Source organism: Apus apus, chromosome 6, assembly GCF_020740795.1.
Source record: "Apus apus isolate bApuApu2 chromosome 6, bApuApu2.pri.cur, whole genome shotgun sequence".
Taxonomy (NCBI): Eukaryota; Metazoa; Chordata; class Aves; order Apodiformes; family Apodidae; genus Apus; species Apus apus.
Genome location: NC_067287.1, coordinates 33,206,687 through 33,223,773, shown reverse-complemented (window position 1 = coordinate 33,223,773; position 17,087 = coordinate 33,206,687). Strand labels below are relative to the sequence as shown.

The following is a 17,087-nucleotide window of genomic DNA, read 5'->3' as shown; positions in this document are numbered from 1 at the left end:
CTGGGACCAGAATATCACTGTTAAGAAACCACAAACATAATTTTAAGTAGCAACAATCTAATGATTTTATACAAATAGGAGTACTGCAAAGGTTACTTTTGTAAACAGTGCAACTGAGTCTTCAGTAGTCTCAAAAACAGCATCCAAGTTTCATTTTTAAGCATCACATTTGATTATTTTCTCTCTGGAAAACAAGCCAAAAAATTCAGATTTGTTCCTCATACCAAATCAGTTACTAGTTGTGTAATCTTAAATAACTGGTTTTAAAATAACGAGTGAAAAAATAATGCCCAAGAAAAACGGAGACTATTTTTCTTATTGGCTTTCATAAACAAAACAAATAGAGGAAAAATATAATCCAGTAGATTTCTTGTTTTGGGATGAAGTGTGTTATTATAACAAGCAAGACAAATTTGCCTTCATGAACTGTAAGCTTAGGCTAGGGATTTCTGTATAACTCAAAGTTGCAGGGTAGAACTAAGAAAAATGTGACTATGCCCTCAACCAAGAGGGGCATTTTTGTACTTCAGGGTTAAAGAGAAACACATTTATTCTGTACAAAACAGTCTCCATAACCATGCTAGGCATATGCTTAATGCAGAATGGTGCATACCTTTAACTGTAGTGACTAATTGTAAAACAGACCTAAAGCACAAGCCTTGTTTGTAGTGTAGCCATGACTGCTCACAATTCATATTTTTGTTTCAAAGAACACTGCTTCAAAGTCAAGACAGAGAGAAACAGTATGGCTGGAAATCAGAAAATTCACAGACAGATTGAGTAGAGTGCAAACATAAAAAAAAGAAAAAGAAAAAAATAATAAAAAAAGTTTTCCCTGGGTTGCATTCCCAGTTTGACCTCAAAATCAGACCTGTAAAATCAGAGAAGTATCCACTGCATAGTTCTCTACAGCTTAAGAAAGAGATCACAATTTTAAATAATTTTCTCAAAGGAAAGAATATTTTAGAATGGTCCACATCTGTTTCCTCAGAATTCTTTGGGAGGAAACGAAAATATCTTTCACAATGATATCCAGTATAGAAGTTTGACCCGTGCCACTTAATTTCAATTACGTGAAAGCAAGCAATGGTCTTACAATGGTAGGAACCAAAGAACCTCACCAGTTCTACAGTCAGACTTCTGACATTTCTGAACAAAAATCTCAAACTGGTGAGTTTTTGTTTATCCAGCAATATCCAGCCACTTGGTGCTATATAAAGACCTCCTTCAAGGCCCAGAAAAACAAGGGCAGTAATTGCAGTTTTAGACAAAAATTTGCAAATTAACTGAAACTCAAGAGAGCTGTGCACAGGACAGAGTAACACCAGTCTATCCATTATGTAACTGCTCCACTTGCATGAGGAGATAAAACCCGAGTTTACCAGCTGTACATTCGTTTCCCTAACCACTGACCCCTTCCACGGGTCCTAAAGCAGAGCTTTAAGGGAGTAATTTTGATACTTAATACAATGTTTGATTAGAAGTTCCAAAACCATGGAAAACAGGGCTTTACGGAAGCCAATTTGATACAGCTTGATGTAAAATTGAGTCTCCCTGTTAGAAGCCAGCGTATTTTTAGTTTAGTTCCCACCTTCAAAGTTTCCCAGAAAAGCTCTCAAGTACAGAATTGCGTCTAAAGTGCATTTTAGCAAAGTGGATCTTGTTGTTTGAGCTAGTTTTGTGTGTCATTTTTGTAACCTCTTACCCAGAACATACTCCTCTTCGTTGTCATCTACGTCAGAAGTTTTACACCCAGTGATACAGACGAACAGCAAGATCAAAGTTGAAGGTAAGGAACATCCTTTCTTTCTTCCTTTCATCTTACCTGTATAACACATAAATGACAATATAAACTTCAATCAAATTCCTCAAGTGCTGTGCAAAAGTCATTAGCAGAGTAGTGCATAGTCTTAAGGGTTGGAAGCTTGGAAAATTTTGTGAGCCACGTTAATATAACTATAATGTAAGCACAATTAAAAACAAGACAAGGTTTATAGCTGTGCTCAGCTGACTGCAGGTCTCATGTCCCATCTTCAGTACAGATTAGAGGCACTGCAATTACTTTCATTTTAAGCCACAATTGAAATAACCTCCCAGAATACAGAATTGTATAAAAAGTAACACTTTGGACTTTTAATGTCCTGACACAATGAATAGTTGGCTGGCACATCCAACCCTCTCAACTAAGTCTTACTCTGCAGACCCTAGAATCATTGCCACAAACATACGATTCTGTTTTAATAAATATTTCATCAATTTAGAGTTACCAAATTCCTGTACTTTTCCATAAATTGTATTTTACAGGAGACAATGACCTTTTTGCAGTATGGGTTTCAACACTTGAAGAAGTATTTTGTATCTTGTAGATCACTTCAATATTGAATATTTCACTCCAGTGCAGGGCTATTATTCACACAGGATCAGTGCAACCACAGTAATTTACACAAAGAAAATACGTTTATTCCAAGGCAGCTGGCATGTTCAAGTTGCCAAAGATGAGGTTATGCATGCAGATGTGGGAGTACCTCTGGAAAACTTCTGCTTTAATGTTTTAGAAACACACATTTTCCAACTAACAAATTCCCTTAAGGATCTCTGAATTCTAATTAGAGAATAGGCTCAATATCTCTTTCAGCCACCAACAGAGTCCTTAGAGATATCCTCTTTCCTTAAGGGACAATATTAAACTTTGACTAAATTATTTAATATTAACTTAATAGAAATTAAAGATCTAAGGACTAAGAAGTTCCTAGCCTTCAGAGACACTGTTTTTTATTTAGTGGTTTTTGTCTTTAGTGGTTTTGTTTACATAGCTATGAAGATCCCATGTCTGCATTACCTAAAAGAGCAACAGTAGGACTGCATATGGGACTACATGGGATGACCTGTCACTGTGTTTGGGATACAGCTTTTTAAGCAGGAAGGCTAAAGAGATGATGCTTAAGTGGCAGGTAACATTAATAGAAGTTACCTTGAACAGATTAAGCTTTTCACTGAGTGACAGATCTTTGTCTCTAACGTTAGAAGCTAATCATAGCTATAGCATCTAGGAAAACACTAGCAAGCAACATCTCAGAAAGGCAAAATCTGCACAAAGAGACAAACCAGTTTCCCACAACCACTCTGAACTGTGCCAGAAACCAGGAGGTACAGTTATATCTTCAACACCCAACAGAGCCCGAATTTTCATTTCTTTCTTGACAACTAACCCATGTTTCTCCCATGCTTAATCAGTCTTTTCCTAACTTTCAGCATATGTATTAAAAACCAAACACATGCAAAATAGGTCTTGGTGAAATTACAGACCAGACCATGAGTAGCACTAATTATTTGGAGGCTCCAGTATAAGCTGTACTGAAAAACATTGGATATGTCCTCATTATTTTTCTTGTAAAGCAACAGAATTTTGGGATCAAAGGGATTTTTATTTTAGCCAGAAAATACAACAGCATTATTTTTTCATTATGATGCTTTCCTGCCAAAATACACAGAAAAATGCATTTGTCTTTCATCTTTCTAAGCTCATTTTAAAAGCTGAATTTCTACATTGACATATAAAATAATTTATCCACATAAAGTTTGGCAAAGTGTTTGGCACAACAATTCAGATCTCATTTTCTGCTATTAATAATGATTTTTCAACAAACTTGCCTGAAAGACTATTTTTTTCTTCTATGAATAAATTCAGAAATGTTTGCTTTCTACTAGAGATGCAATTACTACTGAACTTGTTAAAAATTCTGATACATTATGTAAACTGAGGAAACATTCAATCACTCATTTTCTGCTATTTTACAAAGAAACAGAAGCAGTACCCTTATTATTATTTCTAACTAGAACTCCAGTTTTACAATCCTACATTATTTTACATAGTAAAACTTAATCTAGTAAGATATTATTTTTCCCCTTTCCCCAGTAGCAAATTTCTAGTGATCTGTTTGCTCCATTCACAGTGTATAATCCATAAATAATTTTTGCCCAACCTCTTTATTGGAGGAATTACTTAGGGGACACGTGGCTGGCCACAAGATAACCTACAGTATTGCTAAAACACAGGGTAAAAAAACATGGTGCTGTGCCATGGATTTATCAGTTAGTTCTAACATGGCACACATGTAGACTTAATTACATTAATTACTGCTACAGTCTACATTTACCTGTATACCCCCTCTGCTCTCATGAGCCTTACTTTTTTGTTGGTCTGTTTGGAAGTTTCTTGTTTATATCTGATAATGATGTGCTAGTTAATTATCTCTATTTGCTAATGCCATCCTCCTCCTAGCTGGTGTCTCAACGTTATCTCATGACTGATTTTTTCAAAATAATACACCATTAAAAGAAAGGAAGAGTCTTCACTGAAATGCTTGTTGCTAACCCCTGAATACTTCTGAGTTACAGCACTGGGCATTAGCAGCAGCATGCTCTCTTTTTGGGATATTCTCTGCATTTCTTGTCATTATTCAGTTAATTTTCAGTTTTCCAATCAAAGTACAGACATCCCCTTCTCCATCATTTTCTGAGTACAGTACATACTATTATTTACAGTGAAAGGAAAGCAACTGTTCAAGACCAAGGGCAACGGCCAACCCTGACATTACTGTCACAGCTTCAGGAAGTTTGCCCTGAATTTGATCAGGTTCTGTCAAAGTGGATCAAGTTTAATGCCAAAAGATCCACAGAAATAGATGTCTATACACAACCTGGCTACAATAGTGTCTTAGACTTCAGGCGCTAGAAATAAATCCCCTAAGTATTAAGCACAGCTTTTAACCCATCAAAATAATACCATGCAAGAGTATAAAACAAAACTAAACTAGGAAAATATCTTAAAAAGGAGTGCTATTGAGTGCATTCCTGCACAAAGTTAATAGAGGTAACAGTGGGGTTTTCTTGCTTTCATAGCACATTCTCATTTCCAGCATGTCTTGGTTTGTCGCTGCTTTACTTGCCAATCCTGAGTCAAACTGTGACACAGAAACAGACTAACTCATTTAATGCACTTAGCCTAGTACCAGTTATTCTACCATGCAGTCTTCTGATACATGGCCATGGGAGAATTTTAAATTTTTCAAGAAAGGTTAGAGAAAGAGTCATGGCAAACCCTTTTATTCACCCCTGCTAAGCAGTTCAGTCATGATTTAAAAGAAGAAAATAGCTCTGTACAAGGTAACCTGAAGTTGTCTAAGACTGTCTTTAGGATTTGAGAGACATCTGAATGATGATGTTAGTTTGACACTAAAATCAAAATAAATCCACAACTGAGAGAAGTTGTATGGGGAGAAATAATTAAAAATTTAAAATTTAACAAGTACTTAGCATCATAATGCAAATAAAGGTGATGATAGTTTGACATCATCTAGGCTGAATAAACGCAGAAATATAATCAAATATTCAGATTTGATAAATAGATAGTAATAACTGTCACACTTTGCCTGGCTCCTGTGACTTCATAGGAATGAAAAGCTACACAATACATATTCAATTTCAGTTTTTGAAATAATGTGGGAAAGGGTAATTTTCTAAGCACATTGTTTTTCTTAGAAGCTTTAATTTATAATGATTGGCACAGTTGTGAACCTTCATAAAGGAACTTGCAAATCATCCACAATCTCAGTTGCCCATGGATTAATTCCAAGTTTGCCCCTCGACTCTCATATTCTATATTTGAGTTTTTCCAAATGTGATACCGCAACTCTCACTAGTTCAGGAAAATTCTATCCTTTCGAATCACTCACGTTAAACCTTGGTGCCTTCTTCCTGGAATCTGCAAGTATACATTTAGATTCTAAAATTAAAGAATCATAGACTCCTAGACTGATTCGGGCTGGAAGGAGCCTTAAAGATCATCTACTTCCACCGCCCCTGCCCTGGGCAGGGACACCTCCCACTAGACCACAATGCTCCAAGCTCCATCCAACCTGGCCTTAAACTCTTCCAGCTTCCCGGGGCAACCTGTGCCAGTGCCTCACCAGAATTAGTACTCCATTTTCACTTAATCATCCAATATTCTCAAAAGTTTGCTCCAATTAGAAGAAAAATATATAACACAATCAGCCAGAAGTGGAAATAATAAATAAGTTTCCCTTTTTAATTTGAAAATTGAGTTTTGTATATCATGAGCTACTGTACATAATTGTCACTGTGTGATTATGAGGATAAATTAGTTCATTTGTACAGAGAACAAAAATCTTTCCAGGGTACAATATTTCTATTCTTCCACTCAACTCACACATTTTCCTTAAAATAGCACCTTTGTCAAAAGCAGGGCTTCTTGATGCTTGGGTAATTTCCCAAGAAGGAAAATTTAGGCTGTGTAACAGCCTGTATTGCAAAGTCTACTCAGCAAACAGAATTTCCTTTATCTTCTTGCTACCTTCCCACAAGGTCATACATTCCCAGAATATTTTATCAGGTATGGGAAGAAGTGGGATGAAGGGAGTGAAGGTTCTAATAGTGAAATGTTTAAATCCTTCTTTAGGTTAATTCTTACAATTTATAAAGGAAGAGTGCAATCCAAGATGAAAGTGAACTTGGCACTGCATTTTCAACTAAAAAAACCCCGAACCCTCCAGAAAAGTCCAAGTTTTCTGATTTAATTATCACTGGCCCAAGTAAAACAGCTTTAAAGATTTAAGCCTCATGTGCTATTGATTTTAACTCCTCTTTTACTGTATGTTTATCTTTTATTGTATTTCCATGGAAAGCACAATACAAAATAGTTCACCTATGACATCTGGCTCAGTAAAATACCAAATGCATACATTTGTGAAGGCCTTTCTGTCATGGGGAAGCTAGGAAATGTTTTGAGATTAAATAATTGATATTAAATGGTCAAATTATTCAGGACAAATTCAGAAAATCTCTGGGAGTAAATACAGCCTCTTACTCCAGAAGCCTGTGAACTTAGGACAGCCAGTAATCAGTCCAGCATTAGTATTGGCTTTTCTCTACATTAAAGAGTCATTAATGCAAATTTCATAAATTCCTAACACATTTCCTTAGGAACTGGCACTCTGCTGCTCCCAAACTAAACTGCCTTTTGAATGAGACATTTTTTGATCTGTAGCAGACATCATATAAGTAAGTCACTTGACAAAGGAGATCAAAGGTCTATGGGCAATAATTGGCACTAATTTACTTAAATACTTTCATTTGTTCATGATACCATTGGCTTCCTTCAAGCTGGAATAGAGGTAGACAAAGCAGATCACAAGCAATCGAGGAAGTTCCCAGTAATAGATCCTTATTACCTAGCCTTTCAACTAGGCCTTTTTTATCCTGCCACTTAGACACAGAAATACAAGAAAGCTCTCTAAATTATTTTTTTTGCTAAGGCAGACAAGTATAAAACTCAGTATGTAGTTTTTGAAATAATGTGGGAAAGGGTAATTTTCTAAGCACATTGTTTTTCTTAGAAGCTTTAATTTGTAATGATTGGCACAGTTGTGATCCTTCATAAAGGAACTGGCAAATAATCCACAAACTCCGTTGTAGTTTGCAGCTTCTGCAGCCAGATCTTTGTTATTGTGTGTGTGTGTATATATGTATGTTTATTTTTGTTGACTTAGCAGTCTCTCCAACGTCAATCGCAACAATTACCAGAATGTTTAGAAGCAAAAATTTCTTCAGCCTGGTATTTATCTCTAACCAGCTAACTGGAAAAAGCGAAGTTAAAGCTAGCATTTCCGGTAATAGCCAAAACCAGACAGCTTTAGATGGCATAAAGTGATGACTGTACAAGTGACTCATTCACACTAACATCCCAGGAAATGGAAGCACGCACACACATACAAAAGGCAAAGGATAGAAGTAAACAGAGGAATGAACAGCATGAGGTAGGACTGGCACAGTCAGATGTTGAATTTAGGGAAGTGAAAACTAAGAAATATAAAGGTGTTCACCTAGCTTCTTTGCTGACAAGTTCAGATTTAAGCTCCTACACTGGTTCTCTTATTGAAGTTGTAAATGCTGCTTTGCTTTACTGATGAAGTAATTGAAAAGAAAACATTGGTATGTTTCGAAATTGAAACAAACGAACAAAAAAGCCCAACCAAAATTAAAAAGCCTACTACAAGAACACCCTTCCTTTTTATGTAACTATAGACCTCTCCTGCCATTTCCTTTGTCAATTCCTTTCCCTCAGCTTTAAAACTGTTTTCCGTTCCCCCAACTTCACTCCAGGACTTACTTATTCCCACCTCCTAGTCAACTCACACCTCGTGCCATCCTGTCTCCACTGAAGTTACGACACAGCTCCAGACCCTTATTTCCTCCTCCATTGAGTTTTCTTTACCTAGCTCAGTCAGGAACTGGCATCCATAACATCCATCACCCAAGAGCTGGGAACCAGTTATTATCCCCTTCTCCCTTGAAATCCAGTTTAAAGCTCTTTAAATGAGCCACGCTAACTCCTGTACAAAAACCCAGTTTCCAGCTGATGCAAAAAGAAATAAAGAAATACTTACTTGGATGTGGCAACTGCATCTATCTGACATGCCACATTGCAATCTGAGGTAAATCTCAACTCCCTGTACACAGCCTCTTTTCCTTCTGATATAGATTTCAACAGGGAATGCCTTCAGCAGCCTAGAAATAGCTACTCTCTGGCCACTGGCAAAACAGTCAAGATACAATATTAGTTACATTTTTCGGAACATAGCATTTTTTTTTCCAGCATTTTGGATTGGAAAAGTATAGTGTATGTCTTCAAACTTCAGGGGCACTTATCGATAGTCATGTACTTAGAAGTCAGTTAATGTAGCAGAGTCCTCTTTTTCTAATGGAAAGAGTAATTTCAGTCCTGTGTATGGTTGAGTCACCATCCCTGGATGTCTTTAAGGGTTGTTTGGATGTGGTATTGGTGGATATGGTTTAGGGGAGAACTCTGTAGAGTAGGGGTGATGGTTGGACTCGGTGATCCCAAGGGTCTATTCCAACCTGAATAGTTCGACAATTCTATGATTTGTTCGCAAGTCAGTTGCATGTAATTTCACATGGTACACCCTACAGAAACACAACTACTTCATTTCACTGAAGTGAAGCAGTCCAGTTACTGAAACTAAACCAGGCAGCAATAGAAGTAAACTACCTGCTACAGTGATGCCTCTTGTGACTGCTTTTGACAGTATCTATTAGCTTCTTGTAACCTCATCAACACCCTGCACACACTTACAAAAACAACATAATAGAAAAAACAAGGGGCATATTCCCTTCATCTTCTATAGAGTCTCAGAGCACCAAAAACTTTATCCTCATCTTTTTCTACATTACCATATCTGTGAAAGCAGAAGGCATTCTCCTGAACTTCCTGATGTTGAAGACTGTGAAAACAAAGAGCAATAAGATTGCTTCTCAGCCAAATCAGAAAATGTTCACAGAAAATGCTAATACACTCTAGCACCTTTCTGTGAATTCATAAAAACTGTACTAAGTATTTCCTCCATATAGTACTTGCATTTCTATTTTACTTGCTGCAATTGCTCTTTTCAATATAACTGCTTTAAAATCAGTTATTTTGGGATGCTCTGTTTTCTGGAAGATGGTTGAATTTTCTTGTGTCCAGATCACACCCTGGGTCCACCTGTCCAAATGGCTAGTCTTATTTTTTTCACAAAACAGGAAACCAAACTAGCCAGTTAACTTCAGAAGTATACTCAGTTATGAATGACAGAAGTCAGGAAGGTAGCAATGACACTAAAGATGAAAAATGAACAGCTGTATTAACAGCAACAGGAAATAATTAAGAAAACTGATAAAAAGAGTTATGAGAGAAAATAAAAAGGACTAAAAATAAGTCTATTTTGCTGTAAAATAACTACGAGTGGAAAGGAATTGTACAACTTCCCATATGGTTTTGCTTCATGTTGTCCCCAGGGGCACTCTGTGCCTATTGTAAAGCAAAAAGTTTAACAAGAGAAACATACAGAAGTAGGTACTTTGTCCCTGGTTTCCGTGTGAAAATAAGCTTAGACATGAAGACTCCATCCTCAATCCTTATCAAATCACCTATCCCGTTTTGAATTCTTTATGAACTACAGTCTTAGACAGAAAATATGACTGTTTGAAATTTAGCCTAAACAAAGAGCAACAACAAGTAGTGGAATTAGACAGATTTTTAACAGTTTGTGCTGAAATTGTGACATACGAGAGTCACATAATTCTTGAGGATCCTAAACTCTACTGATGTTTTTTTATTAAAACATTTCTTGTTCCTGTACACATTCTCTGATTCCCTCTGGCAGACATTCTCAAAACATATTGAATCTACACCAGCAAAACCTTAACAGAGCACTTCAAGCAGCCACCACTGTATTTTAAAATGCAGGAGATATTTTTGACAGAATCATCTTATAAAGTAAACATAGGTGCTAATGGAGCTTTCCAGAATGTGAAAGACAGTGTCGATGCTTTTTTTTTTCTCCAGAGATTTAATATTTATGTTTCCAGAAACAATCCTAATCCCATTGATAGACCAACGAGAGCAATCTGTGTTCCCTACCCCAAAAGTAATTAAAGACGCACAGAGTCAGAAGAATTGCACAAAGGATATCAGTGCCCCTATGCTGGAGAAAAGACAACTTGAGTGCTAGTATTGGCTCCTGTTTATGGAATGGTTATCAGAGAAACATATAAACAGTCCTTGAAGCTAGATCTGGAAATCCAGTAATTCTCCTTCTCCAGCTGGGTATCTGGCCTAGCTGGAGGTGAGATTTCAAACTCACTAAAGGCTCTGTATATGTTATTTGAAAGCCTGATAGGAATCCTGTTCTTTTACACCTTTGCTTTGTTTCCCAGACACAGCACATCTCTGACAGAAGCTCTGCCTCCTTTTCATACACTCTCTCTCATTGCCCTCTAGATGTGACACTGAACTCTGAAATAGTTACCACCAATTTTTAAGTTTTTACCATTAGACTCTCAAAATTAACTCCGCCTGAGATTAAGGATAAATTCAATGCCATTAATTGTTCTATCTGTCCTGAGTCAAGAAGAGCATAAAATTTTGCGTTATTCTGCATTTAGATTATTAACTAGATGAGTAACAATTGAGATTTCATTAGTAATATCAGTAAATGTGGGCACTGCACAAAAAGGCTAAATGCACTTTTAAGGTCATATAACCACATCAGGCAGCTGACAAGTTTTAAATATGCAGATTGGAAACTGTGCAATGCAGAGTACACATAAAGGTAACTGTAAGTCAATTTAAAGCACACTTGGAGATTCTCCAGCACACAAGCTATAAAAACTTCAAAGAAATGGATTTAACGAGCAATTGTCCACATGGTTACTTTTTAATGAACCCTTTCAAGTGGAACATATTTGACAGGAGAAAAGGCCAGCCGAGAATGTGTTTTAACCATCTTTATCCCCTCAATATTGCTCTAATTGTGTGCAAATTAATTTACTGTGGATATAAATTCTTGCTGCCTTCACAAATTCTCTCCTAGTAGAATTAAAGAATAAGCAGAAGATTACAAAGGGAAAAAGCAGACAATTTTTCCCAAGTAGGCACCCAGCAATTCCTAAAGCATGCCTTCGCTGTCCCTATCTATACTGACAGCTGGACTTCCTGTCTTTGCGTCTGTCCATAAGACATTCCGGAAGGAAGGTTTGTATCTTTATGTGTTTTCCATCAAGTACTTTGATGACTAATTTCTAGAGTACTGAGTCACATTGACTTTTCACATACTCCCCCATCCAAATTGCTATTGTTATCCCTCTTCCCATTGTTACGTGCCTCTTCCTCAGTTAAACCGTATTTAGGTATTGTAAAACATATTAATTCAACTTTTAGCTAACTTTTTTTTTTTAATACTGACTTACAGGTTAGTATCATTTTTTTTTCATTACAGAGTTACTGAAAGAGAAGTTTAGGTCAGTTCCTTCAAGTGAAATATTACAAAAATCATCAATAATATTCTGGGGTTTTGTGAGAAGGCAGGTTCTATTTGGTTTTTACATTGGCATCAAGTCTCATTCACAACTCTCCTCATTTTTAAAGTGTTTTTAGTTTCTTGAGCATTTTAATATGCACGGTGAGTTCAATTGTCTCATACTAGCAACCGCTTAATATGATTCTCCTAACATGTTCTTGTGCTTCCCGAAATATTGCTTCAAATGTTGCATGCCTTAGGAGGATTTGCAATAGCCTGGCAGACCACTCTGCTTGAACCAAGCGTGCCTTGGAACTACTGTCGTGAGAAATTGATTTAAAAACACGAGCTTTTCTTTCAAACTCCACCTATTGTTCAGAATTAACATATTCACCTTTAGAATGGCTTTCTTTCAAAGAACGGTCTTGAGGCTCAAAATAACTTAGTCTGACATTCTGAAAACCCAAAAATAGTTCTATCAGTAACTGTAAACGTACATTAATTGCCCTCCTGTTTCAAATTGACAGAGAAAAAAAGGCTCCCTTTTTGCGGCACTAATTGCTGGGCTTTGAATCTAAATATCTGATTCCTGCATCTACCACATCCTAAAGAAAATATAATTTATACTCCTTTCTGCCAGCTAAAAAAAATAATAAAATTTAAAAATATCATGTAGAACTGGAAGTCTGTTAAAAGTACTCACCAAAATCCTAGCAACAGCTCTTGAAGAAAGACAGAATTCCTTGAATCAGTGCTGAGTAGGATCCTCCCCTACTAATTCACGTTGAAGGGGTGTGGTGTAAAGCTACAAAGGCAGGATTGCAAGCTGATCTTCCTAGAGCCGGCTGTTGTTTGCGGGTTCATCTGCTAGTCGTTGTTCTTTGCTTTTTGGAGAGCACATGGGTTCACTCTGGGTAGAAATCAGAGGTCTGCAGCAGCGGCAGGGACACTTCCTGTTTTCAGATCTGCCTGCAGCTTCCAGCAGCTGGTTTTTCAACAGCACTAGCTAAAATGAAATACACTTTTAAAGAGAGACAGTCTGTAGGATATTCTGTTCATCGTACCTGGCAGGCTTTGACAGGACTCTTCAGAATGCTGCCTTTACTGCCTAACAGATATGTTGTAGTTTGCTGTTGTTTGTTTGGGGTTTTTTTTGTCTGTTTGTTCGTAATGCTACTCACACTAGATCCAGGCTGCTTTCATCACAGTGTCTAGAGCTGTATTACCAAGGCAATTCTGCCTTCAGCTAGATCATACCATCTATTTACAAATCACACCACTATGCTTACAAACTCAAGTTAAGCATCATTAAAAGTACCATGGCTGAAGACAGGGATGGAGACTACTTGAAATATTGAGACCTTGTGGATGAAGAGACAGAGATGACCAGAATCCTAGTCCTGGATATAGACAATGAGAATTTCCCAGATAATTAATTAAAAAGGAACAGAGACAGAAGTAACAGCTGAAGAACAGGAATTTACAGTCAGTAGGTGTAACTAAATGCAATTATTTCTGAGCAAAGACAAACAGGTGCATTACATAACTTTCATTGAAGATTTTTATTAATCTGTTCATCACCATCCTGAAATATATTTTAAATTTCTCAGTCAGTTAACATAACACATTAACAACTATGCCTGACAGAAACAAGGGCTCCTGGCAGATTCTTGGATCTCCAGTCTGTTGCTCCTGACCGTAAGAATGCCTAGAATACTTTTCAGGGCAAGGTCAGGAGTCAGCTGAGACTACTGAGTCAAATGGTTTAAGTCTTCTGAAGTAGACAAGAAGCACTGACAAAGCAAAGGGGCCGTTTAAATGCTGGGGTGGGGTCCTACCATAGTAACTAATTACCAACTCCTAGCTCAGACAAAACAAGGAGCAAGCCAGCTCGGGAGAAGTCAGTTAAACAGAAATGGTCAGTCTGTCATTTGTGTGACACCAAGGGTCTGAAAAACGTATTTCGGAGACACACGTGTTAAGAATATATCAGTGCCCTCTATAAACCTCTTCGATGGCAACAATAAAGACAGCCCAATACAAATGTACTAAAATGACACCACGATTAAAAGGAATCTCAGTCTCTGCATTTACAACAGAAACAAACCAAACAGGATTTCCAAAAAACTACGTAATTCTTCATTTTGCTTTTCTTAGCAAAATTCATCGATGTGGATGAATAGAGATAGTTTTCAACTTGCACCAGTCTACAAGGCATTTACAGAGGAGTAGCTTTATTGTTGGTCAGACTGGACTCTGAATGGTCTGAATTTACCAGTCCATGCAAATATATTCCTGATCTCTCTTACCTGATCAAAACTTCAAGTGGGCTCTTTTTCTTTTTAATGATTTACTTTTTTTTTTAATGAACAAGCAAAAAAAGAACTTTCGAAGTTTGAGGCCTAAGATGTTAGCATAATTCCTTATTTTCTTCCAAAATCTCACTCAAGTCACTCAGATTTGGTGTGCCAATTAATAAAATAATTCTGAAAGTAATAGTCCACACAAACATGAAAACCAAGAAGATCCTACCATTTTTTAATTAATTGATCTTCTTATGGTCAGTTAAGTTGATAATCATGTATAAAGTACTTTGGGGAATACTGAACAAAATCACTTATTTTGGAAATAAGTTAGATTATGAAACCTTTAGTAAATAATAAGTTAATAATAAGTAAGAAAAATACCACCATGTGCATGAAAAACATATATCCAAAAGAAAAATTGAAAGGAAACAATATTTCATTTTAAGACGAATATTTTTGCTTTCTAGTCTGTTAACATCTCTCTGGTGCTCACACACAGTCCTCCTAAGTTTAGTTGTCAGAAGGGTCTCTGAACTCCTTTGCATTCTAACTACAAAAGACTTCAGTTGAAACTGGAATCAGACTTTGAAGAGAGAAACAAAACAGTTTTGAACCTTTGGGGAGAGCAAAGAATTCCATTCAGCTATGACCTGTCCCATACAAGCACACTAACCTCTGGCTTGGCCTGAAAGCTGCTGAAAGCTTAAGACAGTTGTCAGTAGTTAAAGGACCAAAGAGGAAAAAGCCCCTACAATTTTACAAAACATTTTTTGTTCCTTTTTAGAAGGGACTTTAACTATGTACAAGATTAAATTTGGGAGCTCTAAACCTAGTCACTGAAAATCACCTTTCTAAGGTCATATGGGATCCTAGAAACTTCTCGAAAGTAAAACGTGCAAATCACAAAACTCACCAACCTAGCTTCCCCATTAGAGAGCAATTAAGCTTTGTTGCCATTCTGAAGAACCCAAGAACCCTTATTGAGAGCATTTCTGACCTTTGAGTATGTGACATGATCATTATGTTCTCTCTCCGTATTTATTTACAGCATGTGCTACAATTGCTGATGCAAAGATTACAGTTTCAAAGATGACCATTTCCCATGACTTTTTCTGTCAACCCACAGACTCCAACTCTGGCCATTTATGCAGTAGTAGGAACTGTACACATTATTGACTCTGTGAAAAAAGACCATTTACAAGTACTTACATCAACAGCCTAGCTACCAAATTCTGCTTTATGTTCACAGGTGACAGTGGTATGCAGTAGGGGCAGTACAAGCCTAATATTCCAGCCTGCTTTACAAACTGTTTTCTGCTGGCCTATTTTGAAATTATTCAGGTTTGAGAGCCAAAGGGAAGTCCAGAAAGAATTTACATGATTTTCTACTACAGCCACAAAGCTTTACTCAGGGATTATAACCTGAGAACAACAACAAAAAAAACAAGAAACAAAACAAACAAAACCAACAAAAAACCACAACAAAACAAAAACAAACCAAAACAAAAAAGGAAGATTTATGGCAAAGATCAGCATCATTACAAACCTGATGAACAAACTGACATTGCTTGAAAAAACACACTGGCTTATGTTCTTAAGAAAAATCTTTCAGCTCTATGTTCTCAACTAGTAGCTCTCACTGTGGAGCTCTTTCTGATAATCACTCCACTTTTTTCCAAAAGCAAAACCAGGAGAAAATGTGCCATCCCAGAACACCCCTTAGCTTGGAGCTCTGTCTGGACTTCTGGTCTGCAGACAGTAGTCAAGGATAGTAATTCTAATGGCATAAACTGTTAGGATTTTTAAAATGCTTTCACAGCCCAGTGGTCAAAAATATCTCGCTCTTTCTTGAGTCACACCAGTGACTTTAGGTCAGATACTTAACCCTCCTCTTTCCATCACCTGCCATGGTACTTCCACTGCCTAAATTCCCACTGCAGGGTGTTACTCTGGAAGCATTGTTACTGCTGGCAAGACATCAGAAAAACAGAAGAAATAGGTTAATAACTAACCTAATAGCTTCCGAGGACAGGAGAAGTGTCACTGTCTTCTGGAATGTCTGCCCTCAGTTTGGGTTGGTTGTCATGCTGATACTGAAAGCAATGGAGGAGAAGACAGTGACATTAAAACCCAGTTTCCCCTATACTGTGCATTTTTATTTGTAAGAAGTAGGTGGGCTTTAGCAGAATATGTTATACTTTGCTACAGTGCTAAATGTATGGTGTTCAGAAATTAAAATTATGTACAAATATCCAATTTTATTATTGTTTTATGGTATCAGAAGAGATAAAGCAGCACAAAACTATATTAAAAGTTTTGTGTTTGCATTTTTTTGAGTTCTATCACCCCTGAAGCAGCTTCACTATGTAACAGAAATGGCAAAACACAGAAGTATTTGCTTACACAAACTCTTCTTCAGGTCATAATACTAATACTAGTGAGGGTGTGACATTGCTTGACAACATAGAAGTTTGTGATGCTTTGTTGCCCCCTAGTGATGCAACTTCATTTTTCCACTCCTTAGTTTAAAAATTTTCAAAGCTTCCTGTCTCCTGCCTTCAACAAACGAAATAATAACTTAATACTTCACCATGGTGCTTGAATTGGATGAAAAAGTATGAGTATTGCTGAGTCTTTATAAGGAATTAGGTAGCAAGGTTACAGGAAAAATACAACCAGCATAACTGGCTTGCCCCACTGATCTTAAAGTCAGAGCTAAAATGTAACTCACTCTGAAGATAAAAGTACCTTTAAGGAATGATAGTAATGCATAATAATACGAACGAGAGGAAACTAATTATCAGAGCAGTTTCTTAAAGGCTGAAAAGTTTTCCCAGCTGAACTTCCCAACCAGGTTGAGAAGAAGCAAGAAATACATTCAGCATCTGCCTTTCTGATTTCCAGC

At 36.9% G+C, this 17,087-nt stretch overlaps 1 protein-coding gene across 1 annotated transcript in view; it reads right to left on the bottom strand.

Annotated features, from left to right (window-relative positions):
* The window catches only part of TFPI (tissue factor pathway inhibitor), a 36,384-nt gene extending 23,555 nt beyond the window's left edge, over positions 1-12,829 (bottom strand). The window contains 2 exon segments of the mRNA XM_051624190.1: positions 1,706-1,825; positions 12,580-12,829. Of these exon segments, the coding sequence (XP_051480150.1) occupies positions 1,706-1,820 (115 nt within the window). The 5' untranslated portion in view covers positions 1,821-1,825; positions 12,580-12,829.
* Positions 12,830-17,087: the final 4,258 nt, after the last annotated feature.